General features: G+C 39.1%; 1 protein-coding gene across 6 annotated transcripts in view; it reads right to left on the bottom strand.

Annotated features, from left to right (window-relative positions):
* LOC122563660 (grainyhead-like protein 3 homolog) overlaps positions 1–25,159 on the bottom strand; it is a 102,261-nt gene that overhangs the window by 49,885 nt on the left and 27,217 nt on the right. For 2 of the 6 annotated variants that reach the window (XM_043717689.1, XM_043717687.1), the window contains exons 2-7: positions 22,898–23,132; positions 13,090–13,276; positions 9,348–9,418; positions 7,946–8,267; positions 5,222–5,286; positions 3,892–4,048 (exon numbers count right to left, since the gene is read on the bottom strand). In XM_043717689.1, the coding sequence (XP_043573624.1) occupies positions 3,892–4,048; positions 5,222–5,286; positions 7,946–8,267; positions 9,348–9,418; positions 13,090–13,276; positions 22,898–22,938 (843 nt within the window). In that variant the 5' untranslated portion in view covers positions 22,939–23,132. Of the gene's footprint in view, positions 1–3,891; positions 4,049–5,221; positions 5,287–7,945; positions 8,268–9,347; positions 9,419–13,089; positions 13,277–22,897; positions 23,902–25,159 lie in introns of those variants that run through there. The other 4 variants (XM_043717690.1, XM_043717691.1, XM_043717688.1 and 1 more) reach the window with 3 other exon arrangements.

Here is a 25,159-nt window from a genome sequence, read left to right on the forward strand (position 1 = left end):
CTTTTACCAAGTATGGTGACGGCAAGCACAAGGGGACACAACGTTAAATTGAGCGATTGAGGGGTGACAGATATAGGACAGATGTCAGAGGTAGTTTCTTTACTCAGAGTAGTAAGGGTATGGAATGCTTTACCTGCAACGGTAGTAGATTCGCCAACTTTAAATACATTTAAGTCGTCATTGGACAAGCATATGGACGTACATGGAATAGTGTAGGTTAGATGGGCTTCAGATTGTTGCGCCGACCTGTCATACCATCGAGGGCCAAAGGGCCTGTACTGCACTGTAATGTTCTATGTTCTATGTTGACTATCCCTAATCAGCCCTTGCCTTTCCAAATATATGTACATTCTGTCCCTCAGGATTCCCTCCAACAACTTGCCCATCACAGACATCAGGCTCACTGGTCTATAGTTTCCTGGCTTGTCCTTACCACCTTTCTTAAACAGGGGCACCACGTTAGCCAACCTCCAGTCTTCCAGCACCTCACCTGTGACTATCAATGACACAAATATTTCAGTAAGAGGCCCGGCAATCACTTCCGTAGCTTACCACAGAGTTCAAGGATACACTTGATCAGGCCTGGGGACTTATCCACTTTTATGTGTTTCAAGACATCCAGCACTCCCTCCTCTGTAATATGGACATTTAATCACCCATGAGTACCTAAAAAATGCTGGCCTAAAATTTTAGCTTGTTTTTGTTCTAATCCAATCCTGATAGATCAGTTGTGCAATTTTCAATAGTTTATACTTTTTTTCCTAATAATTTTCAATTCATTAGGAACTATGTATGCATTACACTAAAAATAAAAACAAGATCTGTATGTATATTTGTATCCCTGCTGAACCATTTGCTGGATATAAATGCATATTAATGGCCTAGATCTTCATAGAAACTTGCACTTTTGTAATGACACTTCAAAATCACAAAAGCTCTTGAATGGTACACAAAACTGAATGCCACTATTTAAACCAAACCAAAGTTCTCTGCACCTTTGAGCCACTCTGTCTGGGTGCTCTCAGAGGAAGTGAAAAGCTAGTAGCTGTGTTCACATTGAAATCAATGGCAATTATGAATTTCCTAGTTTAACTCCAGATTTCATGCTGCTGACACTTAGCCTGGTAAATAATGATGTTAGTGCCTTGGTGATGGAATGATAAATGACTGAAAACATGGTTCATGTGAACCAGGTCTTAACTTCTGTAAATATGAAAAGCCAGTTTCATTTGATGTTCATGCCATTTTTCAATTCAGAAAGAGCATGAGCTCAGACCGTTCATGTTCTAAAGGGATAAATTAATCACCTATGAATGTTCACTGTTGACTTTGAGTTGTTATTGTGTCATTACTTTCTCAGGGCAAACTAACATTGGGTGTGTAGCAGATGGCTGAACATCTCACATGCTAACCTACAGTTTATCATTTGGATTATGAAGTGTGGTTCCAAATGTTTAAGCTTTAAAGTTTAAAGTAGCACCCCTTTGACATGCATTACTAGGATGTGAAAGTGCCGGTGAAGGACTGGGGTGGACAAAGTTAAAAATCACACAAAACCAGGTTATAGTGTTGCGTGATTTTTAACTTTATGTGTTACTAAATATAATGCAGCTGTCCAATGCCTATGGGGGAATAATCTGATTATTATTTTGGTATATTTTTCTGCGAAGAAAACCACCCAATCATCACATGTTCTCTCCACAAATATTGACTAGCCCACTGAGCACATCCAACATTTTCTGCTTTTACATTTAAGATTTCCCAACATTTGCACATTCTGCTTTCTGAAGGTGAAAGTTAAGTTAGCATCCTGATAAAGGCTCTCAGCGCTCACTTTTAATCCTGTATAATGCAGTTTTCAGTTTAAGAGAACACATAAGTTACTGTTAGCCCAGTAATACATTCACACAGGGATATCCCAAAACAACAGTGCACATGATGGACTGTTTCAGAAGTTCTTAAATAACAAGAACCAATAAGATTTCTTGACTCCATTCAAAGGTATTTCCAATATTCAAAAACTCTCCAAGATAACATGAGAAATATTGTTTGATTCTTAAATCAGGATGAAGCTTAAATTCTTCACATACTTCTCAGTGCAGATTTAAAAGATGGATTTGCATAATTTTTTTTCCATTAGAAGATGCTTCCTTTTATAATTGTGGTTAAATTCGGTAACCTCCCTTTGTTCACAAAACGAGTGGAAATGCAAATTTGTGGGCAATTATTTCCTCTTCCTAGAAGTGACAGCACAGGTGGCAAAAAGGACAAGTAATCAGGCAGATTGGCACCAGACGGACACCTGCCAACTTTCCCCTCACCTCATCAATCAAGATGTGGCATGAGATCCATGGACAACCTTCCCAACCTCCTGCCAATCGATTCCCTGAAGTGATTAACTAATGACCACTTAAGGGTCTCAAGCTTCAAGTGATAACTGGATCAACTACCTGGTGCAGTCCCAGTGCTGTTTCTGCCCTAACACACCCTCCCTCCCTGTCACCCGAGTCTGTAAACAGCTCACAGAAACTCCACCACACAACCCCAGCACTATATGCCCCAAGGGCCCGAGAACCTAGCTCTTAGTTATTGTCTTCTGATATACCCCACTTTCCCACACTCTGACAATTACGTGGCATCCTGGGAGGTGAGAGAAATGACTGCCTTCCTGGTGGAGACCAGCCTGATAAATTAGAGTGGAGGGATTACATTTGCCCCAGTCTGGGAATAGTTGGGAGCATGAATGGAGCAGAGGCTGATCATAACATTCCACACTCTTGACTCTTAACATTCTCTCCTGCATTTCTCACTCTGTGACTTCCCCCAAAATAAAGCACTTACTTCTCTCTAGTCCTGGTCTTCAGGGCTGAGCAGCCTAGGGCCTCTGACAAGTGCAGTGATTGTAACTGAATGAGACGGTGGACCTCATAGAATCTGAATTCCCTGATTGGACCAGACTAACAGCCCCAATCAGGGACCCCTGACTGACAGACAAGAACAGGAATGTTCCACTGCTTGTCACTGGCCGCTCGGGTGTTTCCTTTCTTCCTGGTGGAGGAAATTGAATAAAAGTTCATACACTTTGTGCTTCTCACTGTGTCTCACACCTGCACACCACAACGTGGGTGCTGGGGAAAAAATAAGCACTACCGCAGTTAGGCGGTAGTGTGGGGGTTAGCAGTAAAAAAAAAGAAAAAAAAAGAACAGGATTGTCAGACATCCTGATCACTCTGACAGCTGGTTCTAAGGGAGCTGGATCAGCATCACAGACACTCCATGTGTAAATAAAGGGTGACTTGGTGATGGGATACCAACCTCTGTGGAGTTATTTCAACAATCCTCTGCAGCTCGCAATATTCACCAGTCTCTGATTGACTGACAGCACCAGATGTGGCACTTGATAGATGGCGAAGCACTTAACCTGCCTGTTTGCAATTAATCCTGAAGACTTACTTGGTGGAGGTGGGGAGGGTTCTTACGTGCAACATAACATTCTGCATTTGCCAGCAAGTACCAAAGTTTGGTACTTTCCTTCCTCATGAGACCATACCTTTGATATGGATATACATCTAAACCACACATTCCTGAAACCCAGGGTGATGGTGTGTCTATTTTAACACTGACTGATGAGAGACCCATTTCTTCTAGTTTATAGTCTGCAGTTAAAGGATGGAAATGGCTGAGGAGAACATATTGGCAAGTTCAGCATGACAGGCTCTATTCCAAACAACACACCTGGTGTCCATGTTAACAAAACATAACACCAATTTAAAATATTGCTAGGAGATCAAGTGGATAAGAAAGCATACCAGCTAAGCAGCAAATTCCACTAACTGTGGAAAAGGAAGTCTAGATTAATGAAGCTGAGGTGAGAAATCCAAAATATCTTACTCGAACTTTGGTTGAGGATGATTGCAGACACTTGTCACTGTGCATAGCTTTCAATGTGATGGGGTAAAACTGTCCCTTGTTGAGGTAACCCATCGATTCCTCTCCTGGTTTCTGGTTGACAGATTTAGGTGCTTCAAGCATGTATTCAAAATCCACCCTTAAAAAATGAGGGAAGAAAGTCTGAATACACTAATGCTGAATATTTTGCTTTTTCTTTGAACAAATAAGAGCTAATTTTCCAAATTTATCCTTCCTCCCTGTGGCATTTTACATCAGAACATTTACATTCATGGGCGGCATGGTGGCTCACAGCACCAGAGACCCGGGTTCAATTCCTGCCTCAGGCAACTGTCTGTTTGGAGTTTGCACATTGTCTGCATGGGTTTGTTCCGGTTTCCTCCCACAGTCCAAAAATGTGCAGGTTAGGTGAATTGGCCACACTAAATTGCCCTTAATGTTAGGTGAAGGGGTAAATGTAGGGGAATAGGTCTGGGTGAGTTGCTCTTCGGAGGGTCGGTGTGGACTTGTTGGGCCGAAGGGCCTGTTTCCACACTGTAAGTAATCTAATCTAATCTAATCTAAATCTGGCAATGCGTGGGTAACCTTTTGACAATTTAAATATGTGTCAGCAAAAGTCTGAGGGGTTGAATGACCTCATTCTTTCTGTAAGCTTCAAAGCTGAATTTCTGTCTGACAACACAAAATCAGAATAATATCTCCATCGCATTTTCTTAAAAAAAGCAGACTTATGATTTTACATCTGTGATGTAGAAACTTAGAAAATGAGAAACCTTTACTAATCATTGTTGATATTTTTAAATTGTACTCTACAGTTTCCATTGAGGAAATTATGTCAACTCCAATTAGTCCCAGAATTGTAATATATTTTGCTTGTAAATAATAAATGAATCCCAAAGGAAGGATTAAGATTCATTTTTTAGAACTTCTTAAATTGGCATCTTGTCTTGAATTTAACTGAATTTCCACATCAATTCTGATAGATATGTTACATATGTTATTTAGGTTATTTTCCATTTTGTGCGAGAAATTGCTTCCTGGATCTTTTCTGTAATTAGAGGGGATTCTACACTGTATGAAACTGAAGTAGATTCAGCGTTCTGTTTGTTATATCAGTTTTTATTAAAATGAGAGCATCATTTGTTTCATAAAAATGCTTTGTGCTTATGAAAATATGGTCTCAAGCGGATTTAAACATAAATTTTGTGTCTTTTCATCACACCTTAAGTGTTGTGTTTTCATAAAAAAATTGGAAAATGCAATTCTGTAAATTACTTTACCTAATGGCACAAATTCTGGTGGGTATACCTACCTCAGTTTATCATGCGTAACATTTTCCTCGACACAGGATGGTTTTATCAAATCATTAAGGAAGGCCTATATAACAAAATGGAAAAGATTGTTCAGTTAGTTACATTTGTATTATTTCTTCAAGATTCTCACTGTCCTGTTTCAGGCTTTTCTCTTCATTTTAGTAAAATCTGTCTATATGCAGTGCAACTGAGCCAAAAAACCTAATATTATCTCTTGTCGATGTCCAGCAGGTAGATTTAAACATAGAAGAACTTGTTCCAGTATTTCATAGATTGCTCTTAACTTTTTGGCTAAGACCAGTAAGCTTATCCATTGAGAAAAGCGTGTTCCTAAATTAAGTAAAAATCATGTTTTGGAATATAGCTGATTTTGGTTGAGGATTAAATTCTGTGACAGTGTAGTTATGGACATAGCTCCATTGTTAAACATCAAACTATGCTATAAATACTGCCACTGAGCAGTGTGTAAGTGAAGCAATCAAATTAGGAATGTCCTAGATTCATTCAAAAGGCTGTGTTGAATTATTTGATCCAGGGGCAACAAACCAAATGTTACCACAGGTCTCATTTAGGATGAAGTGAAGCAGTTTGCTAGGGTTCTTGTGGAAGAAAATTTCAGGTTTTATTATTATAGTTCCACCTCCCAGCACAACTGTGATAACACATGGAGAGCTCAAAAAATGTAACCCCATAAATAATTAGTTTTATTATTCGTTCATGGGATGTGGGCTTTGTTGACTGGGAGCAAGTGAGGACTGTAGATGCTGGAGATCAGAGTCAAGAGTGTGGTGCTGGAAAAGCACAGCAGGTCAGGCAGCATCTGAGGAGCAGGAGAATCGATGTTTTGGGCATAAGCCCTTCATGAATCCCTGCTGAAGGGCTTGTGTCCAAAATATCAATTTTCCTGCTCCTTGGATGCTGACTGACCTGCTGTGCTTTTCCAGCACCACACTTTTGGCTTTGTTGACTGGTCCAGTGTTTATTGCCCATCCCTAGTTCCCGTTGACAAGTTGACAGTGAGCTGTCTTCTTGAACTGCTACAATCCATGTGCTGCAGGTAAACCCAGAAAGCTGTTAGGCAGGGAGTTCCAGATATTGAAACAGTAGCACTGAAGCAACAGCGATATACTTCCAAGTTAGAATGGTGAGATGCTTGGTGGTGTTCCCATGTATCTGAGGCACTAGTTCTTTTAGATGGTAATGGAATTGAGTTTGGAGATGCTGTCTTAGGAACCTTGGTAAATCTCTGCTTAGTATCTTGTTAATAGTGCGCACTGCTGCTACTATTATATATCTGTGTTGGAAGGAGTGAATGTTTATGGATATGGTACAAAACTGAGTGTTGTTGAAGCTGCATTCATCCAGGCAAGTGGACAGTATTCTATCATACTCTCGACTTGTGCCTTGTAAATGGTGGACGGTCTTTAAGGAGTCAAGAGTTGAGTTGCGTTCTGCAGGATTCCTTGCCTTTGGCCTGCACTTGTAGATAAAGTACTTATTTGGCTAGTTTGGTTTCTGGCCAATGGGAACCCTAGGATGTTGATAGCCTAAGGGTTGTTGACATGAAAATGGTAAAATAATCCCTTCATGCCTCAGCGAAAGTTTTTCCTGATGTAGTGGTTGAAATTACAGACAGTCTTGCTTAGCATCAAAACACAGTGGCTCTGATTTGACCACACATCAACATCAATGTGTTGAAAGCCTGAACAAGTGATTAGTTTGCATGTTGGAGCCTTGAATGCTTTAATTGCGATTTAGATTCTGTTTTATAAAAATGTCTAAAACCAATTAAGAGTGCTTTAATACCAATGAAAGTTAAATATTAAGGGATAGGAGCTATATAGCTGAATAAATTAATTAGCATTGATAGAAAAAATAACTTCAGTTTATAAAGACAGCTTTCAAATTCTTATTCAGCCATGTAGCAGATTCCCTTTTTGCTACATTCAGATTCAAAAATTAAAGTTTTCTTCAAAATCTATTATTGACAACCGAGTAGCTAAAGCTTCAACTTTATACTAAATTTCCGTCTTCAGTTTTAGTTAAACAATTCAAGTTGGTCACTTCCTGCGAGCTTTATAGTCAGGACTGACTCATTACCATTGGCTATAATTTCACAAGGTAGATTTGGATAGACATTATTTCTGTATAAATACCTCATTAGACTGAAGAGATGATCAAGCAAAACTCCAGAATCATTCAAACCTCTTCTGCTACCATCAACTTCCTAGTCTGTCCCTCCTTCACTATAGCAATACAACAATAGTGTTCCACGTCTGCTTCACTACTGCTTTCTTAGTTAATATCTTAACTGTAATCTTTTATTTTAATATTTTCTTTGAAGCTATTTTGTCAGACAATATGTTTCTTCATACTTCATCATCACTTAGCTGAAAGCTGCCTGATGATTCACTTCAGAGCTCCTGTCAAAGTACATTCTAGACAACCATCAGGAGTAGTATGTGTGAACAGGGAAGATTAATGACCTTGACTGTTATATCCCCTCACAATTACCAAATCAAGATCAAAATCATGTCAAGAGTAGAAACACAGGCCTGAACCTGAATTATACAACTGCTTTATCACACAACCCGTTGACACACAATAATTGATATAATTAGTCACTTGGGTCTTAACACATATTACAACATTGCTCAATTTGAGTCATTTTCATAACCAATTACTTTAGGAAATACTTGGACTGCTATTTCCATTAAACCTACCTCAGGTGACATGTCTTTAAATGCATCTTTGAAATTGTTCTCAGGAGCCCACCTTTGTGGTAACTGAGTCATTAAAATATTATCAAATGAATCAATTAGATTGCAGTCATATAGGTCCGTGGGAATACTGGTATAGTTATCCAACAGTGGCTGAGATTTAGAAGCTGTAAAGATCGAATCTGACTGGAGCCGGTGGGATCTTTTGTCTGGATCGGGGTACTCTGTTGACATCGTGATATCTTCAGGCAAAAGTTTCATACTTTGAATAGAACAATCCAGAGATGTCATGTCATCGAATTCAAATCCATTTCCAGTGTTACTCCTGTAGAAAAGAAATGTACTTGTGAAAAAGGCACAGTCTAGTCTTTCCTCTCATTTTATTAGAGTTTTCATTTTCTGGATGGCTTTCAACTTCAGGTATCCACTTCAGTGTGGAAGACAGTGAATCTTAGTTTGTATCCTTCAGTTGACTTCCAATTAGGGAGTAGATCAGTTAATCACTGAGGAGCTAATTCATCAGACTCCTTTCATTCTAAGAGCAGATTAACCTCACATGCCAGTGTTTACCAGGCATACACACAGTTAATTGACCCATTAATCCTCTGTTGCATTTGCATTGATCCTGATTTTAACCTGATTATTTTCAATAAATGGCCAAAGCATCTAGCTGAAGTCCATCTTTAGATTTGCAAATAAACTGCAACAGTTCGACACTGGCCTGAATGGGGAGGCAGCTTCGACCTTCCTTCTAAGAGGAACAGAGATTGCTGACGGCTTTTGTTCTCACTTTCTTTAATGCAGCATGCATGGAACCCCCAGACTATCATTTTAGAACAGTACATAAATGATAACAAGATAAACCTAAAGAGAAGATTGGCGTTAAATTTGTGGAGACAGAAGGAGCATGCTCTATGAAACTAAACTGGGCCACTAACCCACCTGACACCACCATTCCTAAGACTAGATAACAACCTTGCTCCATCCACTTACCCACAATATTATAGTAGTCACTGGTCTGTCTCTAGGGAATTGTTTCCCATCAGCAGTTTGTCAGTCAAATGCTAACATAGACTAGTACTCCCACTCGGAATATTTGTGATGTGGCTGTGCAATCTGCCATATGCAATTATGTTCTAATTAGGGAAGAGAAAAAGAAATGACACGTTGCCACATTTAGGCAATGTTTGGGAAGAGACATTTTCTCCATTCTGAAACTTAGAGAGGGGAGTCTTTGCCTACGCTGAAAATGTGAGAAGACCCCGGCTCAGTAATCAAAGGCCACTTGAGGTGGCAAGTTGAAATAAATGTTTGTCCAAATGGATATTCAGTTCAGCATTTTCTTCTTTTTTAATAAAATGAGCAAGATGTGACGTGGCCATCAAAATCTAAAAATATCTCGTACCTTTTTACTAAATTCGATTCACATGGGCGAGGCACTTTTCCGGGCAGAATAAGTCTTTCCTGCTTTGGGACCTTTAAAAGAAATAACATCACACACTTAAATAAAAGGACACAGAAAATCCATAAACTGTTGAGATTCAAAAAGAAAATCAGTCAACAAGATTTGGCTTGATTTGCTGATAGCAATTGTAGAATAACAAATATGTCAGATAATTCATTAGCTTGTTCATATGACTTGTTGTAAACTGAGTAACTAGATCTTATCTGACATTTGAGAATGAGATAACAGTGATGTTGTGTGTGTTTCTCGAATTTTGAAACACATTTTATACTGGTCTCATTATTTCTAATTGCAAGTTCAATTACACACCTCAGAGACATAAGAAAAAGCGTCTCTTTGCTTCCTCACATTCACATGTCTCTGTCCTGGAGTACGGGGAGCAAATAGTCATGTAGCAGCCCAAGTTTTCATTTATGTAGGCTGCTGATGTCGCAATGAATTTCTCAGTGGTTTGGTGGACCATTACATGCTGAAACTTATCACTAAAGCACAGAAACAGCCATTCAGCCCAACCAGTCCAGAACAGTGTTTTATACTCCACTTTAGCCTTGCCCATCTTATGAATTGGAGGTTTGTCCTCTTTTTTTGCTTCAGTGCCAACCATTAATGGGACAAATGAATGTATGAACTGTATCTTAAATTAAGCAAAATCTTATTTGGCATAAAACGTTTTTCCTGACCATGGCATCTCAAATCTTCAATATTATTTTAATACATTCATGGAATGTGGGCAATGCTGGCGAGGCCAATATTTATTGTTCATTCCTCATTACCTTTGAGAAGTTGGTGGTGAGCTGCCTTTTTGAATTGCTGCCATTCATTGGTGTATGTAAACCCACAATGCCATTAGAAGGACATGTATAGGATTTTGACACAATGACAGTGAACCAACACCCATATATGTCAAGGAGTGGATAGTGAGTACCTTGCAGGGGAGCTTGTAGGTGATGGGATTCCCTTGTATCTGTTGTTCTGTTCTTCTGGATGGATGGCATCGTAGGTTTGGAAGGTGCTGTCTAAGAAGTCTTGGTGAATTTCGGCAGTGCATCTTATAGAGTATACACTGCTGCTACTGAGCATCGGTGGTGGAAGAAATGAATGTTTGTGGATGTGGTGCAAATTAAGAACTGGTTTGTTCTGGATGGTGTAAAGTATCTTGTGTGTTGTTGGAGCTATACACATCCAATCAAGTGGAGAGTATTCCATCACATTCCTGACTTCTGGCTTCTGGCAATGGGCTGTGGGGAGTCAGGAGGTAACTTACTATTGTCGGATTCCTTGCCTCTGACCTGCTATTGTACACTTTCAATGTTCTAACGAAAACAATCCAATTTGTCCAACCTCTTGTTATTGCTAATATACTCTGAATCCTGGCATCAACCTGGTAAACCTCTTTTCTACCCTCCCAAAGCCTCCACATCTTTGCTACAGTGTGAAAACCAGAACTGCGCACAATATTCCAAATGTGGCCTAACTAAAGCTTTGTACAGGTGCAACTAACTTGCCAATTTTTATATTCAATGCCCCAACCAATGAAGGCAAGCGTACGCCTTCTTTACCACCTTCACCATTTGTATTATCACTTTCAAGGAACTATGGTCTTGCATTCCAAGATGGCTCTGCATATAAATGCTCCTAAGGGTCCTGCCATTTGCTTTCCTTTTGCATTTGACCTCCCAAATTTATCAAGGTTCCCATTTGTTAAGATTAAACTACATCTGCTATTTCTCTGCCCAACTTTCCAACTGATCCATATTCTGCTGTATCATTTGACAACCTTCCTCATTATCCACAACTCTACCAATTCTCATGTTATCTGCAAATGTACTAACAAGATTAGTTATATTTTCATCCAATTTATTTATATAAATTACAAACACAGATGTCCCAGCACTGATCCTTTCGGAACACTATTGGTCACAGACTTCCAATCAGAAAAGCACCCCTCCACAACCACCTTCTGCCTTCTCTGACCAAGCTGATTTTGTATCCAATTTACCTACTCACCGTGGATTCCGTGTGACTTAAACATCTTGACCAGCCTACCATGAGGGACCTTGTCAAATAACTTGGTATGATAGTATTTGTAGAATTGGGGATATGCTGGGCTGTGAGTTTCTAGACTGTTGGAATACAATTTTCTGCTGTATTTGGCCCAAATAGTACCTCATAATGGCCAGTCTTGAACTGTTAGATCATTTCAAAGTCCATTTTATTTAGCACATTGACAGTGCTACACAAAATCATGTAAGATTCTCAGTTTGAATATGGGATTTTATTTCCACTAGGACTGGTCACTCTTAACAGTACTGTCAAGAACAGATGCATCTGTGGCAGACAGATTGGTGAGGATGAAGTCAAGCAAGTTTTTCCCTTTTTGCTAGTGTTCTTGTAGCTAGCTTCAGATTCAGTTTAGCAGTTATATCCATTAGGATCTAACAAACTTGATCAGTAATGCCACTGCTGAGCTACTCCTTGTGATGAACATGGAAGTCTCCTACCCAGAGTACATTCTAAGCCTTTGCCACCATCAGGGTTTCCTCCAAGACCTGTTCAATGTTGAGGAGTATTGATTCATTAGCTAAGGGAAGATAGTATGTGATAATCAGCAGGAAGTTTCCTTGTTCATAGTTGACCTGATGCAATGAGACTTCATGAGGTCCAGGCTCAACCATATTGGATTTTCCAGATAAATTTGTCATGTGTTCTCCTACCATCTAAACATAGCAAAAACAAAAGGAAAATGGGTGGCTGGTTGTGGTGTTAAATTTATTAATGGTGAGTTGTACAGTACCATGAAAAAAGCAGCACAAAAAAAAGATAATTTCTAACAATGTTGACTTTTGCCAACTGAAAGGATTTTCAGACCAAGAACAACAAAGTCAAAAACAGTTAATCTGTCAGTTTAGATATTTTAGGTAAAGTGTTATAATAAAAGACAATGTTTAGTTTTGTAGGGGAGCATGTATCAAAGGAATGTTTAACCTGGAGGGCCTATGATACTACTTAATTCTTGGAAAGCTGGAAAACCTTTTGATCACCATTGTCTCAATTTGACTATTAAATGAGACAATTAAAGTTTTCTTAGCGTTTGTTTTTATTGGTTTTGGAACATTGAAATGCTGACAAGATAAGTTATATTCCCAGTCTAATTTAATATTCACTTCCAGATAAATCTTAAGTGAGCAATTTTGTGGACACCATGTTTCCTGCAAATAAGTCGAGGAATACTTAAGCATGGGAGAACCTCCAAAAACCGAGTAAGAGTAAGAGATATACCTCTTTGAGCCTGCTCTACTGTTCCATTCAGAATATGCTAATTTCTACCTCAAATCTACCTTCAACACTATCCCAAAGTAATTGTCTTGAATAATGGATGGGGATTCATATGCCTCTGGATGATTATGGTGCCATAGTATTAGGATTCACTGCTTGGACTGCCCTAGCCTTTTAGTGAGGAGGTTGTGTAGCAATGACTCTTGACTATATATAGAATGACACAAATAGGGAGCTTATTCAAATTTGCATCATGTCAGGTTAGTCATTCTGATATCATTGAAAGTTTGATGCTGTATAAATAGCACTAAGATGCTTTAATTAAGATTTTCTAACTGAGGTAAAAGCTGTTTTATACAAAATAAATTCTTCCTTCAATCACCTACTTTTTAAACAAATCAAATACCTTATAATAGTCATAGAGGAAGCTCAAAGCAGCTACGCTCTCATCATCACCATTGATGCTCATCATGGCCTTTGTTGCTGCAGTTAGTGGATTCTCCAGGTAGTTTTTCCAAGCTTCATCCTCGTTACTGACAGAATGTCGTTGGAAATTAACTGCTTCATTGTGAAGAACCATCACAGGCCTCAAACTGAAAAAATATAGGATTTCAGTGAAAAACGAGCAACCTGATGTCACTGAGATAGAACTAAAATGGCTTTTGAAAATGAGGTGAAAAATACAGGGAACAATTACTTAAGGGAAGAGCCATGGTGGGAGATCAGCTTGAAGAAGCGTATTTTTCCTATTTCTTAACATACATTTCAAGAGTGGGTTTGAGCCTTGGGACACTGCAAGTTACATGACAGATGGTATCAGTAATAATGAGAAAAGAAGCCTCAAATCACAGAAATTTGAGTTGGCTACTGGATCCAAAGCATGATCAGCGCACCCAGGCTCCATGGAAAAAGTTATTACAAAGGGACCAGTGGAATGATAAACGTGTCCTTCCAACACTAAAGCATGAGGAATACATAAGACAAGGTGGCAATGTATCATTCAGCCTATTGGTTATGTCAGGAGCAAAGACGTAGTCAATACATTTAACTTTCAAGAAGACTGACTTAAGAACTAAGAACAGATCTAGATGTTCAATAAAAGATCTGAAGAAAAGTGAGGACAGAGAACTTCAACAATTTTAAGAAATGAGGAAATAATTACCAAATGTGAAACATTTTGCTATAAAATGCTATCTGCCATACAAAAAATATTTTTTAATGTAATAAAACCTATTTGTCAACATTGGCTTCCAAGGCACAAATGTTTCCCGTGATAATAACTTTCCCTATTTCAATGTTATCCATTCTGCATACCATTTTATAAAAATGACACCATAATTAAGCCCTGTCACACCCCTCAGTGACATTTTAATTACAGGGCTCCTTGCTGCTCTCCAACATTTTGTTTTCTCAAGCTTCAATCAACTATCTTGTCCACCAATCTAGCTTCTAAAGAAAAATATGAAATACCCTCAGAATTTTGCTACATGCATGCGATCTACAAAGCTTTGATCTTTCTGAGATAATGGTTTCATTCCTGAGCCTGAATCAACACAATATATTCCTTTTAAAGGCACTGCCCTATATTGTACCAAATTCTTCTGTGGTAAGACAACTGCATTCAGTTATAAGTATGAGGTACATAAGCTTGATTCAAAAGGACATGTTCTTACCATAAAACATGCAATTCAGTTGGGGGAGAGGGATTCTTTCTTCTTGCAAACTTAGACGTGCAAATAAGTTTCTTTTCTGCTTTAACATGATAGACATTTGGGATTTTACAATAGTTTACTGAGACAAATGACAGTTGGGTCATTTTTACAACTGGTTTATTCTTGTCTAAAGGCATATTTTTTAATGGCCTTAGCTTATTTAATCAGAGTATCTGATTAACAGCATTGAGGATCCAGGTGGACATATAGACTGCACCCAACACCTGGAGGAAGAAAGCGTCATCTTCTACCTTGGGACATTGCAACCCAACCGGATTAATGTGGATTTCATCAGTTTCTTCATTTCCCTTCCACCGACCATACCCCAGTCCCAAGCCTCCAACTCGGCACTGTCCTCTTGACCTGTCCATTGTCTTTCCCATCTATCCACTCCACCCTCCTCTCCAACCTATCACCTTCTCCCCCACCTTCATCTACCTATTGCATTCTCAACTACCTTCCCCACCCCCCAGCCCGCAGCCCCACTCAACTCCCATTTATCTCTCAGCCCCCCAGCCCACAAGCTTCATTCCTGATGAAGGACTTATGCTCAAAACGTTGATTCTCCTGCTCCTCAGATGCTGCCTGATTTGCTGTGCTTTCCCAGCACCACACTCTCAACACTCACTGTCTGCCAGTCCACTTACTAACTCGTAGTAGTCCTGTCTCCTGGAATAAATGAGGGAAATATCAAATACTAAATATAGCTGAGAAAAACCACAAACAGAGAGGGACTAATTTTAAGGAAACTCACCCAACAGAAATCTGGCAGCATTAGATCAAAATCAGCTTTACATCAAACACAATTATACTTTCCACTGAAGTAATTTATTTTAGGCAATATGATATAATTTATCTTAATTATCCATAGTTGCATATAACACAAGGCACAGGATTTAGCCCCTTGTATGTCTGCCAGTTGTTTCCTCTGGCACTCCATTGCTCAACCAGATTCCACCTCCATACCCTAATACTTACTTTTATGTTTGAAATTTGTCCAATTCTTCCTTAAGAATTGCAATAATTTTTTTTTCTGGCAACAAAGCATTCCATGTTACCCTATGTAAATATATTTCTCTCAATCTCATTTTCACTATTTTAGTGACCGCTTTAAATTGGCAATCCTTTGTCATCTTACTCATTCTTAATAAAACTGTTCTCTACTATTAATAGTCTCCATCAAACATTCCCTTAGCATGTTATGTTCATGAAAGTAGTCCCAAATCTTAAAATTTCTTCAAAGCTCTGTGTAGTTTCAATTCTTATGTTTTCAGATGCTTTCATCTAGTGGGGAAGCTTGTAAATGAGGAAATGAAAACCTCAATAGAACCGCGAAAGACTCTGAAGATAATGGTGCAAAAGTGGGTAAAGAGGCGATGGATATGCAAGTGAAGAACCAATTGTGGGCAGTATAAACAAGCCTTATCTCTTATAATCTGAAAGCTGAACCCTTCATTATAATACTTACTTGTGCGAACTGAGGAATAGTAATTAAAATCTTTACACTAGATTTAAAGTGTTCCTACTGATCTGGTTGAAGACACCATCATAGTTGAAGACACAGTCTTCAACTTCATAATTTTTTTAAATACATATTTTCAGTTAAGTTCAACAAGATCATGTATAAATTTATGATTTACAGTTCCATATAAAAATGTATCAATAAAAATACACAACTGTGGCAATTGATGGGATTCACATTCGACACAGAAAAAAAATACTCTCCACAGAAAACCAAGTGTTTTTTATAAGTCTTCAACAATCCAATAATGAATCAATTAGCAAAATAAAGCAAAACATTTTTGAGAATTGAATCCAAAAGTACCTCGTGGTATTCTGGAATGATTGCATTGTAGTTACATTACTGGAATCATAATCCCAATGATCTGGGGAATGAGTTCAAATCCCGCTACATCAACCAGAGAATTTAAATTCAATTAATTAAATAAATTTGAAATGAAGCTATGACCAACATTGCTGACCATAAAGTTACCTTATAGGATGGTTATAGTAACCCGTCTCATTCACTGATGGCCATTACAGAAGGCATTCTGCCAAACTTACCCAACAGATTTACATGCATTTCCAGACCCATGGCAATAGTGTTGACTTCCAATAAAACTTCAGTACAGCCTCAACTGAGTGAATTGGAAATGCTGAGAGTGTCCTCCACGGAGAAGAAAAATTGGACAGGAGATGTGATTGAGGTGTTTAAAACCATCGGGATAAAAAGAAACAATTTTCATTGGCGGATGTGATGAGAGGACACCAATCTAAAGTGCTCAGCAAAATAATCAACAGAAACATGAGGAAACACTTTTCACATCATGAGTGGTTAGGATGTGGAATGCATTAAGTGTGTGTGTAGGCTAATTCAATCACGATTGTCAAAAAAGGGAGTTGGATAAGCACATGAAAAAATTACAGGTATGCCAGTATTGGGGAGAACAAAGTCAGAAATCACATGACACCAGGTTATAGCCCAACAGGTTTATTTCAAACCACAAGCTTTCAGGGTGTAAACCTGTGGACTATAACTTGGTGTCATGTGATTTCTGACTTTTCCCACTCCAGTCCACCTCCACATCATAGTATTGGGGAGAGAAGTGGGACAGTGGGATTTGGTAGGTTACATTGCAGAGAATTGGTCAGGTTTGTGATCAGCCGAATGACTTTCTTTTGTGCTGTCACCATTCTGTGATTCTCTGACCTTTAACTGTAGTTAAAATGGCCTAGCATGTCACACAGTTGTCAGGTAGATGGTTTGCTGCTTTAAGAGTGATTTACAACCACAATGAATTCTGAAGCCTACATCCTGTGAATTCATTCAATAAAATTCCAGGATTGCACTATCAGTGGGAAGTTTCAACCCAAGGCATATCTCTCAATGACAGACATAAACAGCCCACAACTTTCCACACATTGATTTTAATGGGTAGAACAGTGTGATTTTGAATTGCGTGACCAATGCCCTCTCACAGAAAACAGACCAGAGGATCTGGTGTAAAGTCCCTTCTTTAATAACAACTTCATTAAACACAATTGCGTCTCAGCAATTAACTGTTAGAGAACCAAATGGCCTTAGCAGTTTTGAATGTTAGTACCCCCTTTGGTTTTACTTCTGTCAGACATCTGTGGAATACACCTATGTAAAATTCCTAGTCTTAAATATTTCAAAGTAAAAGCAAACCAGCAAGATCCAAATTGTAGAAATGTTTCCAATTCACAACATGAACTAAGTTTTCAGTAAATATCCCTATTGCTAAACTACAGATTTTGATTCAGAAATATTTGTAGTTTTCAAACAAGTTAGAGTAACAATTATTGTTGCTTAACAATGGCAATATTCTACCAACATCAATCTTATGAGGGTGGAATTAAAATTGAACTTTAAAAGCATCTGAACTATTTCAGTGTTATTGATATTTGACAATTTAACAAACCCAGATTGGCAGGTTAAAAATCATGCAACACCAGGTTATAGTCCAACAGGTTTAATTGGACTATAACCTGGTGTTGTGTGATTTTTAACTTTGTACACCCCAGTCCAACACTGGCATCTCCAAAAGATTGGCAGGTGCATGTGATTTTGCTGAATATCATTCATGCAACGCAAATTTAAAGTTCAAGCAAAGGAATGCTACTGGGGATGTCACAAGATTCAAATCCAAGATCTATTTAAAGATAGTCCTAAGTAACTTCGTCATTCAAGAGGTCATTCAAAGTCCTGAAAGAAGCACATAGTTCAATGTTCAGACAGTTGGAGTTATGAGGAGATAATCTCCTTCAAACTTAGAACTATAAATCTAGTGAAAATTCTGGATCAATATATTGTTTCGCAAGATCAGAAAGCAATGACACTAAATCAGCACAGATGGCACTAATCCAAAAAACTTGATGTTTGTCATGCATGCATCAGTTGCATTATTATTTACTACTATCCGCTGTTAATTTCCTCAATTAGAGGAACACTCAGAAAGAAACACACATGCACATGAAATTGCAATTTATGAAGCACGCAAGAAATGAAGCAGTGGGTGGTAGATTTTCCAGCATCCTTACCAGGCAGCCAGGAATGTGACACAGCTAGTCCCAAAAGCAAAACGCTGCTTTCTCCTAAGAATGGGTCGCTATTCCAGAGAAAATCCTGGTGGAATGCACATGAACTATCATTCCAAAACCCACAAAACCCATCCACTTGCCCGCTCACTTTGCCAAATCATTTTTTTTCACCTCCAGAAACTCATCAGGAAACTCCAAGTTGGAGCCATCAGACTTGCAACTCCTGCCATACAGCACATTACTTACCAGGCTTTTGGATATTGGTACAAAATATAAAAGATCCCTCTCCAAATGAGAAAACAGCAGAAATCTTTATTACAAATGCCATAGTCTGAACCAGACCATGACATTCTCATTGACCTCAAGATAAGCATCAGACCCTATAGCATCTCTAACATAAATTGCTATCCATTTCTACCTCTGGAATCTCAATGCCAATCTCAGCTCCTCTGCTGTTGAAAACCTAATCTCTTTATCATCTTCAGACTTAGTTATTCCAATCGTTTTCCAGAACAGCCTTTCCTTCAGCTCATCGATGTTCGGCTGTTCCCTATTCTATACTAAATCTGCTTAATCATTAGCACTGTCCTTACTTGTAATGGTTTCTGGTCATCCAACAGCTCCAATTTAAAATTCTTATCCTTGTGTCTAGTGTTGTTATGGCCTTCCACCTCTTTCTGTGTTCTTCCCCAGTCCAACACTGTCCATTTCAAAAGCTATTGTTACACTGGATATGTTCTTTGCGGTGCATCCCTTCTCCCTTCATCCCAACATTAGTACATATTCCTTCATTTATCCTTTGCAGCTCATTCCCTGAGCCCATCTCTCCTACTTCATATCAATTGTTCTTTCCTTGGCCCTCGATTTACATTTTGTCCAATTTGAACCCTGTTAGTTGCCTGGGGATGTTTGCCCTATTAAGTACACTGTATAAAATTTGAGTTATCATTACAGTACTTTTGCTGGAACATCAAAAGATGTGCAGGTCAGGTGAATTGGCCTTGCTAAATTGCCCATAGTGTTAGGTAAGGGGTAAATGTAAGGGTATGGGTGGGTTGCGCTTCGGCGGGGTGGTGTGGACTTGTTGGGCCGAAGGGCCTGTTTCCACACTGTAATGTAATCTAATCTAATCTAATCTAATCTAATCACATGCACCAATAATTGCATAATATTGTGTTTCATTTACCTTCTAATTTTTTGTTCTTTTATTTTGTGATATACAGAAAGTAATTTGCAGCGGGCAGCAGAGTTCCCTCCATGCACCGTGCTGAGAAAAGTAATGAAATAAAAGGTCTACTAACATGCTTTCAATTTAGGTATGTCAATACACTAACAGCTACATTTGAAACAGCCTTGGTGTCTTTGGTAATTGAGATAGAGAAAGGATGGGTTAGTACTAGTGGTCTTTAGTGATTCCTGATGTCTGCCTATTTTTGAATCATTTCATGAAGAGAAAATGTGGTCCTTAATTTGAAACCTTTGAAGTAAACTTTATATATTCAGGGAGATTTTTTTTTAAATTAAAATTCTGTCATTAAAGGCTTAAAATTCTTGAAAATATACTTTTCAGTGTAAAACTTACTTTTAGTGATATTAACTGGTAAATGTTTAACATGCTTGTAAGATCACTAGTTGAGGGATACGATCTGATTCCCAAAATTGGGAAATTCTCTGTATTTATATTGCAAGTATTTTTATGGCAAGGATGTGGTATAAATTATTCTGGTCTCGGTTGATCTATTTGCAAATAGTGATCATATGTTTGATTTATGAACTGGTTGCAAAAGAGAGTTTTCTGGCTTTCACTACACATAGGAGTCCAGTGAAATTTGCATTCACCAACATGAATGCAAATATTACAAATGCTGAAGGAGCAAGAAAGAACAGTTTAAATAAATAAATGGCATTGGTGAAGTGACACTCACAGACCAATCAATCCCAAAAAAACAAATCCACTACAAGAATCTAACCTCAACCTCTCTGAAAGAGTACAAGATAAGGGTTAAATATAACAGGGCACTTGTGATTGATGAATTGTCTATCTGTGACCTATTCACTGGATACTCACTGTTCTTGCAGTGAAATTGTGTATTGAAGCTAAAATCAGAGCTGCCCTTATGCTAGGAAACTCAGCACAGACTGTGAGTTTGCTAGTCGACATGGCACAAATAGCAGCAAGATCACAGGTACTATCCATGACCTATGCTAACTTCGTGAATCTTGAAAGTTATGACGTTTTTAATGTCTGTAGGTTAGGGAAGGGGAAATCCGAATTCACTCACATTTCTTTTTTGCTACTGAGCAACACTGGGACACAAAAGCATAGGAAAAGGGAGCAGCATTAGCCCACTCAGCTCCTCAAGATTCTCTTCCAATTTGTACAATTATGGTTGATCTTCTGCATTAAATCTATTTTCTCATTCATTCACTATATCCCTTGATTCCCTGAGAGTCCAAAAATCTGTTTCATGCATTCTTGAATTTTTTAAACAATGGAGCATCCACAACCATCTAGGGGACAGGATTGCAAAGACTCCCAATCCATTGAGTTAACAAATTTCTCCTCATGTCAGTGCCAAATGATCAACCCTTTATCCTGAGGCTGAGCCCCTCAGTTCTCGATTTCTGAGGGAATGTGTCAGGAAAAACAATCCCTCTGTGTCTACATTGTCAAACCACTTCAGAATCATCTAGGAGAAAGTGAGGACTGCAGATGCTGGGGATCAGAGCTTAAAAATGTGTTGCTGGAAAAGTGCAGCAGGTCAGACAGCATCAAAGGAGAAGGAGAATCGACGTTTCGGGCATAAGCCCGTCGATTCTCCTTCTCCTTTGATGCTGCCTGACCTGCTGCGCTTTTCCAGCAACACATTTTTAAGCGCCTTCAGAATCATGTTTGGTTCAATGGGAATTATCTCTCATTCTTCTAAATTTCAGAGAGTTTAGGACCAATTTACTCAGCCCCTCAACATAGAACAACTCTGTCATTTCCAAAATCTCATCTAGTGAACCTGTGCTGAAACACCTATAAAGTAAATTGACCTTTCTTAGTTAGATAGGGCAATTTAGTACACAGTAGCCCAGCTCTGGTTCCTACGAGAGGCCAATTAAATTGAAACAAGCTTCCCTTATTCTTGTACTTGAAACCCCTTGCAATAAAAATTAACAAGTCATTTGCTCTGTAATTCTTGCTATATCTGCATGCTCACTTTCTGTTTCCCTATAGAAGGATACCCACATCTCTCATGCAAAAATAATTTTCATTTCTATTCTTATTGTCAAAGTAAATACCCCATTTTCTACTCCATCTATACATTTCCTTGCAGCCTCCTCGTGCCTTGCCCACAGCTTGCATTTCACAAAGTTTGCAGTTTTGTATCATTGACAAACCTGGATACAGTGTTTTCAGTTTCTTCATCTAAGTCACTCACATAACTGGTACATAGCTGAAACTCCAGCATTTATGCGTATGACATTCCACTAATTACAGCCTGCTAACTTGGAAATGCCTCATTTATCCCTTCTCTCTGTTTGCTGTCCACTAACAAATACTCTATTCATGCTAGGAGAGTCATAGAGTCATAGAGATGTACAGCATGGAAACAGACCCTTCGGTCTAACCCATCCATGCCGACCAGATATCCCAACCCAATCTAGTCCCACCTGCCAGCACCCAGCCCATATCCCTCCAAACCCTTCCTACTCATATGCCCATCCAAATTCCTCTTAAATGTTGCAATTGTACCAGCCTCCACCACTTCCTCTGGCAGCTCATTCCATACACATACCACTCTCTGTGTGAAAAAGTTGCCCTTTAGGTCTCTTTTATATCTTTCTCCTCTCACCCCAAACCTATGCCCTCTAGTTCTGGACTCCCCAACCCCAGGGAAAAGACTTTGCCTATTTACCCTATCAATGCCCCTCATAATTTTGTAAACCTCTATAAGGTTACTCCTCAGAGTCTGACGCTCCAGGGAAAACAGCCCCAGCCTGTTAAGCCTCTCCCTATAGCTCAAATCCTCCAACCCTGGCATCATCCTTGTAAATTTTTTCTGAACCCTTTCAAGTTTCACAACATCTTTCCGATAGGAAGGAGACCAGAATTGCATGCAATATTCCAACAGTGGCCTAACCAATGTCCTGTACAGTCGCAACATGACCTCCCAACTCTATACTCAATACTCTGACCGATAAAGGAAAGCATACCAAACGCCTTAATCTATTACCTCCAGCTCCATGAGCCCTTGTCTTGCACATTAAGCTTATTATGGCATCTTATCTTATGTCTTATGGTTATCAAAGTACACAGTCCTACATCCATAGTACTTACCCTTTATCCACCTGCAAGTTACATCCTCAATAGTACACTCTTAAATTATAATTACATAAAGTACAATTACAAATTGTCACACATCAAGATGACGGCAGAGTAGGGCTTCTTACCAGAACTCATCCGCTCCAACCGCTTTCTTTCTTTCTTTCATCTTCTTTCTTCTTTTCTTGCTTTTTCTCTTTCTTTCCTTTCCTTCTTTGGTCCTAGAAGCTTGGTTATGGAGACGGCAATGGCGGCAACTGGGGAACTTTGATGGTTGGTCAAGAGGCAGCTAACGCGGCAATGGAGCACGGCAGCGACTAGGGTCCAGTGCGAGCATGGATGGCAACATCAGTGATGTGGTAGCTGGTGGTGAAGGATGGTGGAAGTGGCAGTCAGCAACAAGATGGTGGCAGCAGTCAGTGCTGAAAGATGGTGGCAATGACGGTTGGTCATGATGGATAGTGGCAGTGGTAATCAGTGGTTAAGCAGCAATCGGGCTCAAAGCCTTGTGAGTGGCGGTGAAGCCTGACGTGTTCAATGGAAATCAGTGGTGAAGGTGGCTGTCGAACACAAGTCCAGCCCAGTGCAGGGGACTGTAAGCCGTGTTGGAGAAAGCCCAGCTTGGAGCAACCGCAGGCTTAAGAAAGGAACGTAATGGCAGACTTTTTGACTTTATTTCTTTATTTTTCCACTTTTATACAAATAAGACTGGAGTGCTGAACTTTACAGCCTATTTCTTTATTTTTCTACTTCTGTAACTAAGATTTTGTATGTCGTTATTTTGAACCTAAAATGGCACCATGAGTGGCCACATTATACCCTTTTCAATGTACTCTTGCAATTTGCATTTGAGTAGACATGGCAAAAAAAATCTAAATCTAAATCTAAGTGTGTCAAACACAAAACACCCCTTTTGTAAAACCATGTTGACTTGGTTTGATCATTACATTTTTCTAAGTGCCAACTCTTAAATAAAAGATTCCAGCTTTTCCCCCAATGATTAGATGAACAGAAAGTAAAAAGGAAATGTCTACACATTATTAATTATTTTGCACCACAAAGTTCCTGTCCACGGACTTCACTTCCTATTGTTAGTTGCTGGCTCTGAATTAAAATTCTGACATTACAATAGATAAATATATTACATAGGAAACAGAAAGAAAGATTTACATGGATAAAGTGGCTTTTACAATCTCAGGACATCCTACAGCACTTTACAACACTGTTGCAAGTGTGGACATTATCATACAGCAGAAATAGATCCAAGCATCATTAAGGGGTGAGATGATGGCTCAGTGGTTAGCTCTGCTGCCTCACAGCACCAGGGACCTAGGTTCAATTCCTGCCTTGTGCATTAGTCTGTGTGGAGTTTGCATGTTCTCCCCAGGTCTGTGTGGGTTTCCTCTGGGTGGTCTGGTTTCCTCCCACAGTCCAAAGATGTGCAGGTGAATTGGCCATGTTAAATTGCCTATAGTGCTGGGTGGATTGCTCTTCGGAGGGTTGGTGTGGACCTTTTGGGCTGAAGGGCCTGTTTCCACGCTGTAGGAAATATAATCTCTAGGTGGTATTAGAGAGGTATTTCATAAAGAGGGCAATATGGTTAATTAGTTTCCTTCTTATTGGTGTTTGTTAAAGAATCCCAACCATAAACATAAAGGTAAAGAGCTGCTGGCCAAGTTGACCTAAGAGTTATGCTGTATCCGAGGAGCAGGAGAATCGGCATTTCAGGCATAAGCCCTTCAACTCTCCTGCTCCTCGGATGCTGCCTGACCTGCTGTGTTTTTTCAGTGCCATACTTTTTGACTCTGATCTCCAGCATCTGCAGTCCTCACTTTCTCCTAAGAGTTATACTGTTGGTGTTCTGAGCTGGCCCTAATAGACTCTCAAGAATGATCTTAGAGTAAGTCTGGAAAGGAAAGAAGCAATTGTGTTTATTTACTACCTTTCCAATCTCAGGGTGTCCCAGTGTGCTTTAGACTTAATTTTTGTTTAGAATTGTTTTTAATGTTACAAAGTAGGAAACTTTGTCTTAGCTTTACCCTCTTCCTCCACTAGGTTGCCATTTTGATTTATTCAGTGCAACATGGTGAAGATGAGGAGCTCTGAGGTACAGTGAATAATACCTGTATAAACCCTCCAATTACTTCAAACAATAGTTTTGTTTCTGTTGTTCTGGGATCAAAGGTATCAAATAACTGTTGAAAGGAGTCAAAAATATCCCTTTAAATCTCTGTCTAGAGGTTTGACAGTCAGGTAACAGAGCCCTCCCATAGGAACTTAATATTTCAATGAAGTGCCAAGATTGCTTAATTAGTCCCGAAACCATTGCACAATTTTAAACTTCTGGAACGATTTGGAGGGAGGGCTCATCAATTGTCTAAAGCATTAGT

This window comes from Chiloscyllium plagiosum, chromosome 27 (genome assembly GCF_004010195.1).
Source record: "Chiloscyllium plagiosum isolate BGI_BamShark_2017 chromosome 27, ASM401019v2, whole genome shotgun sequence".
NCBI lineage: Eukaryota > Metazoa > Chordata > Chondrichthyes > Orectolobiformes > Hemiscylliidae > Chiloscyllium > Chiloscyllium plagiosum.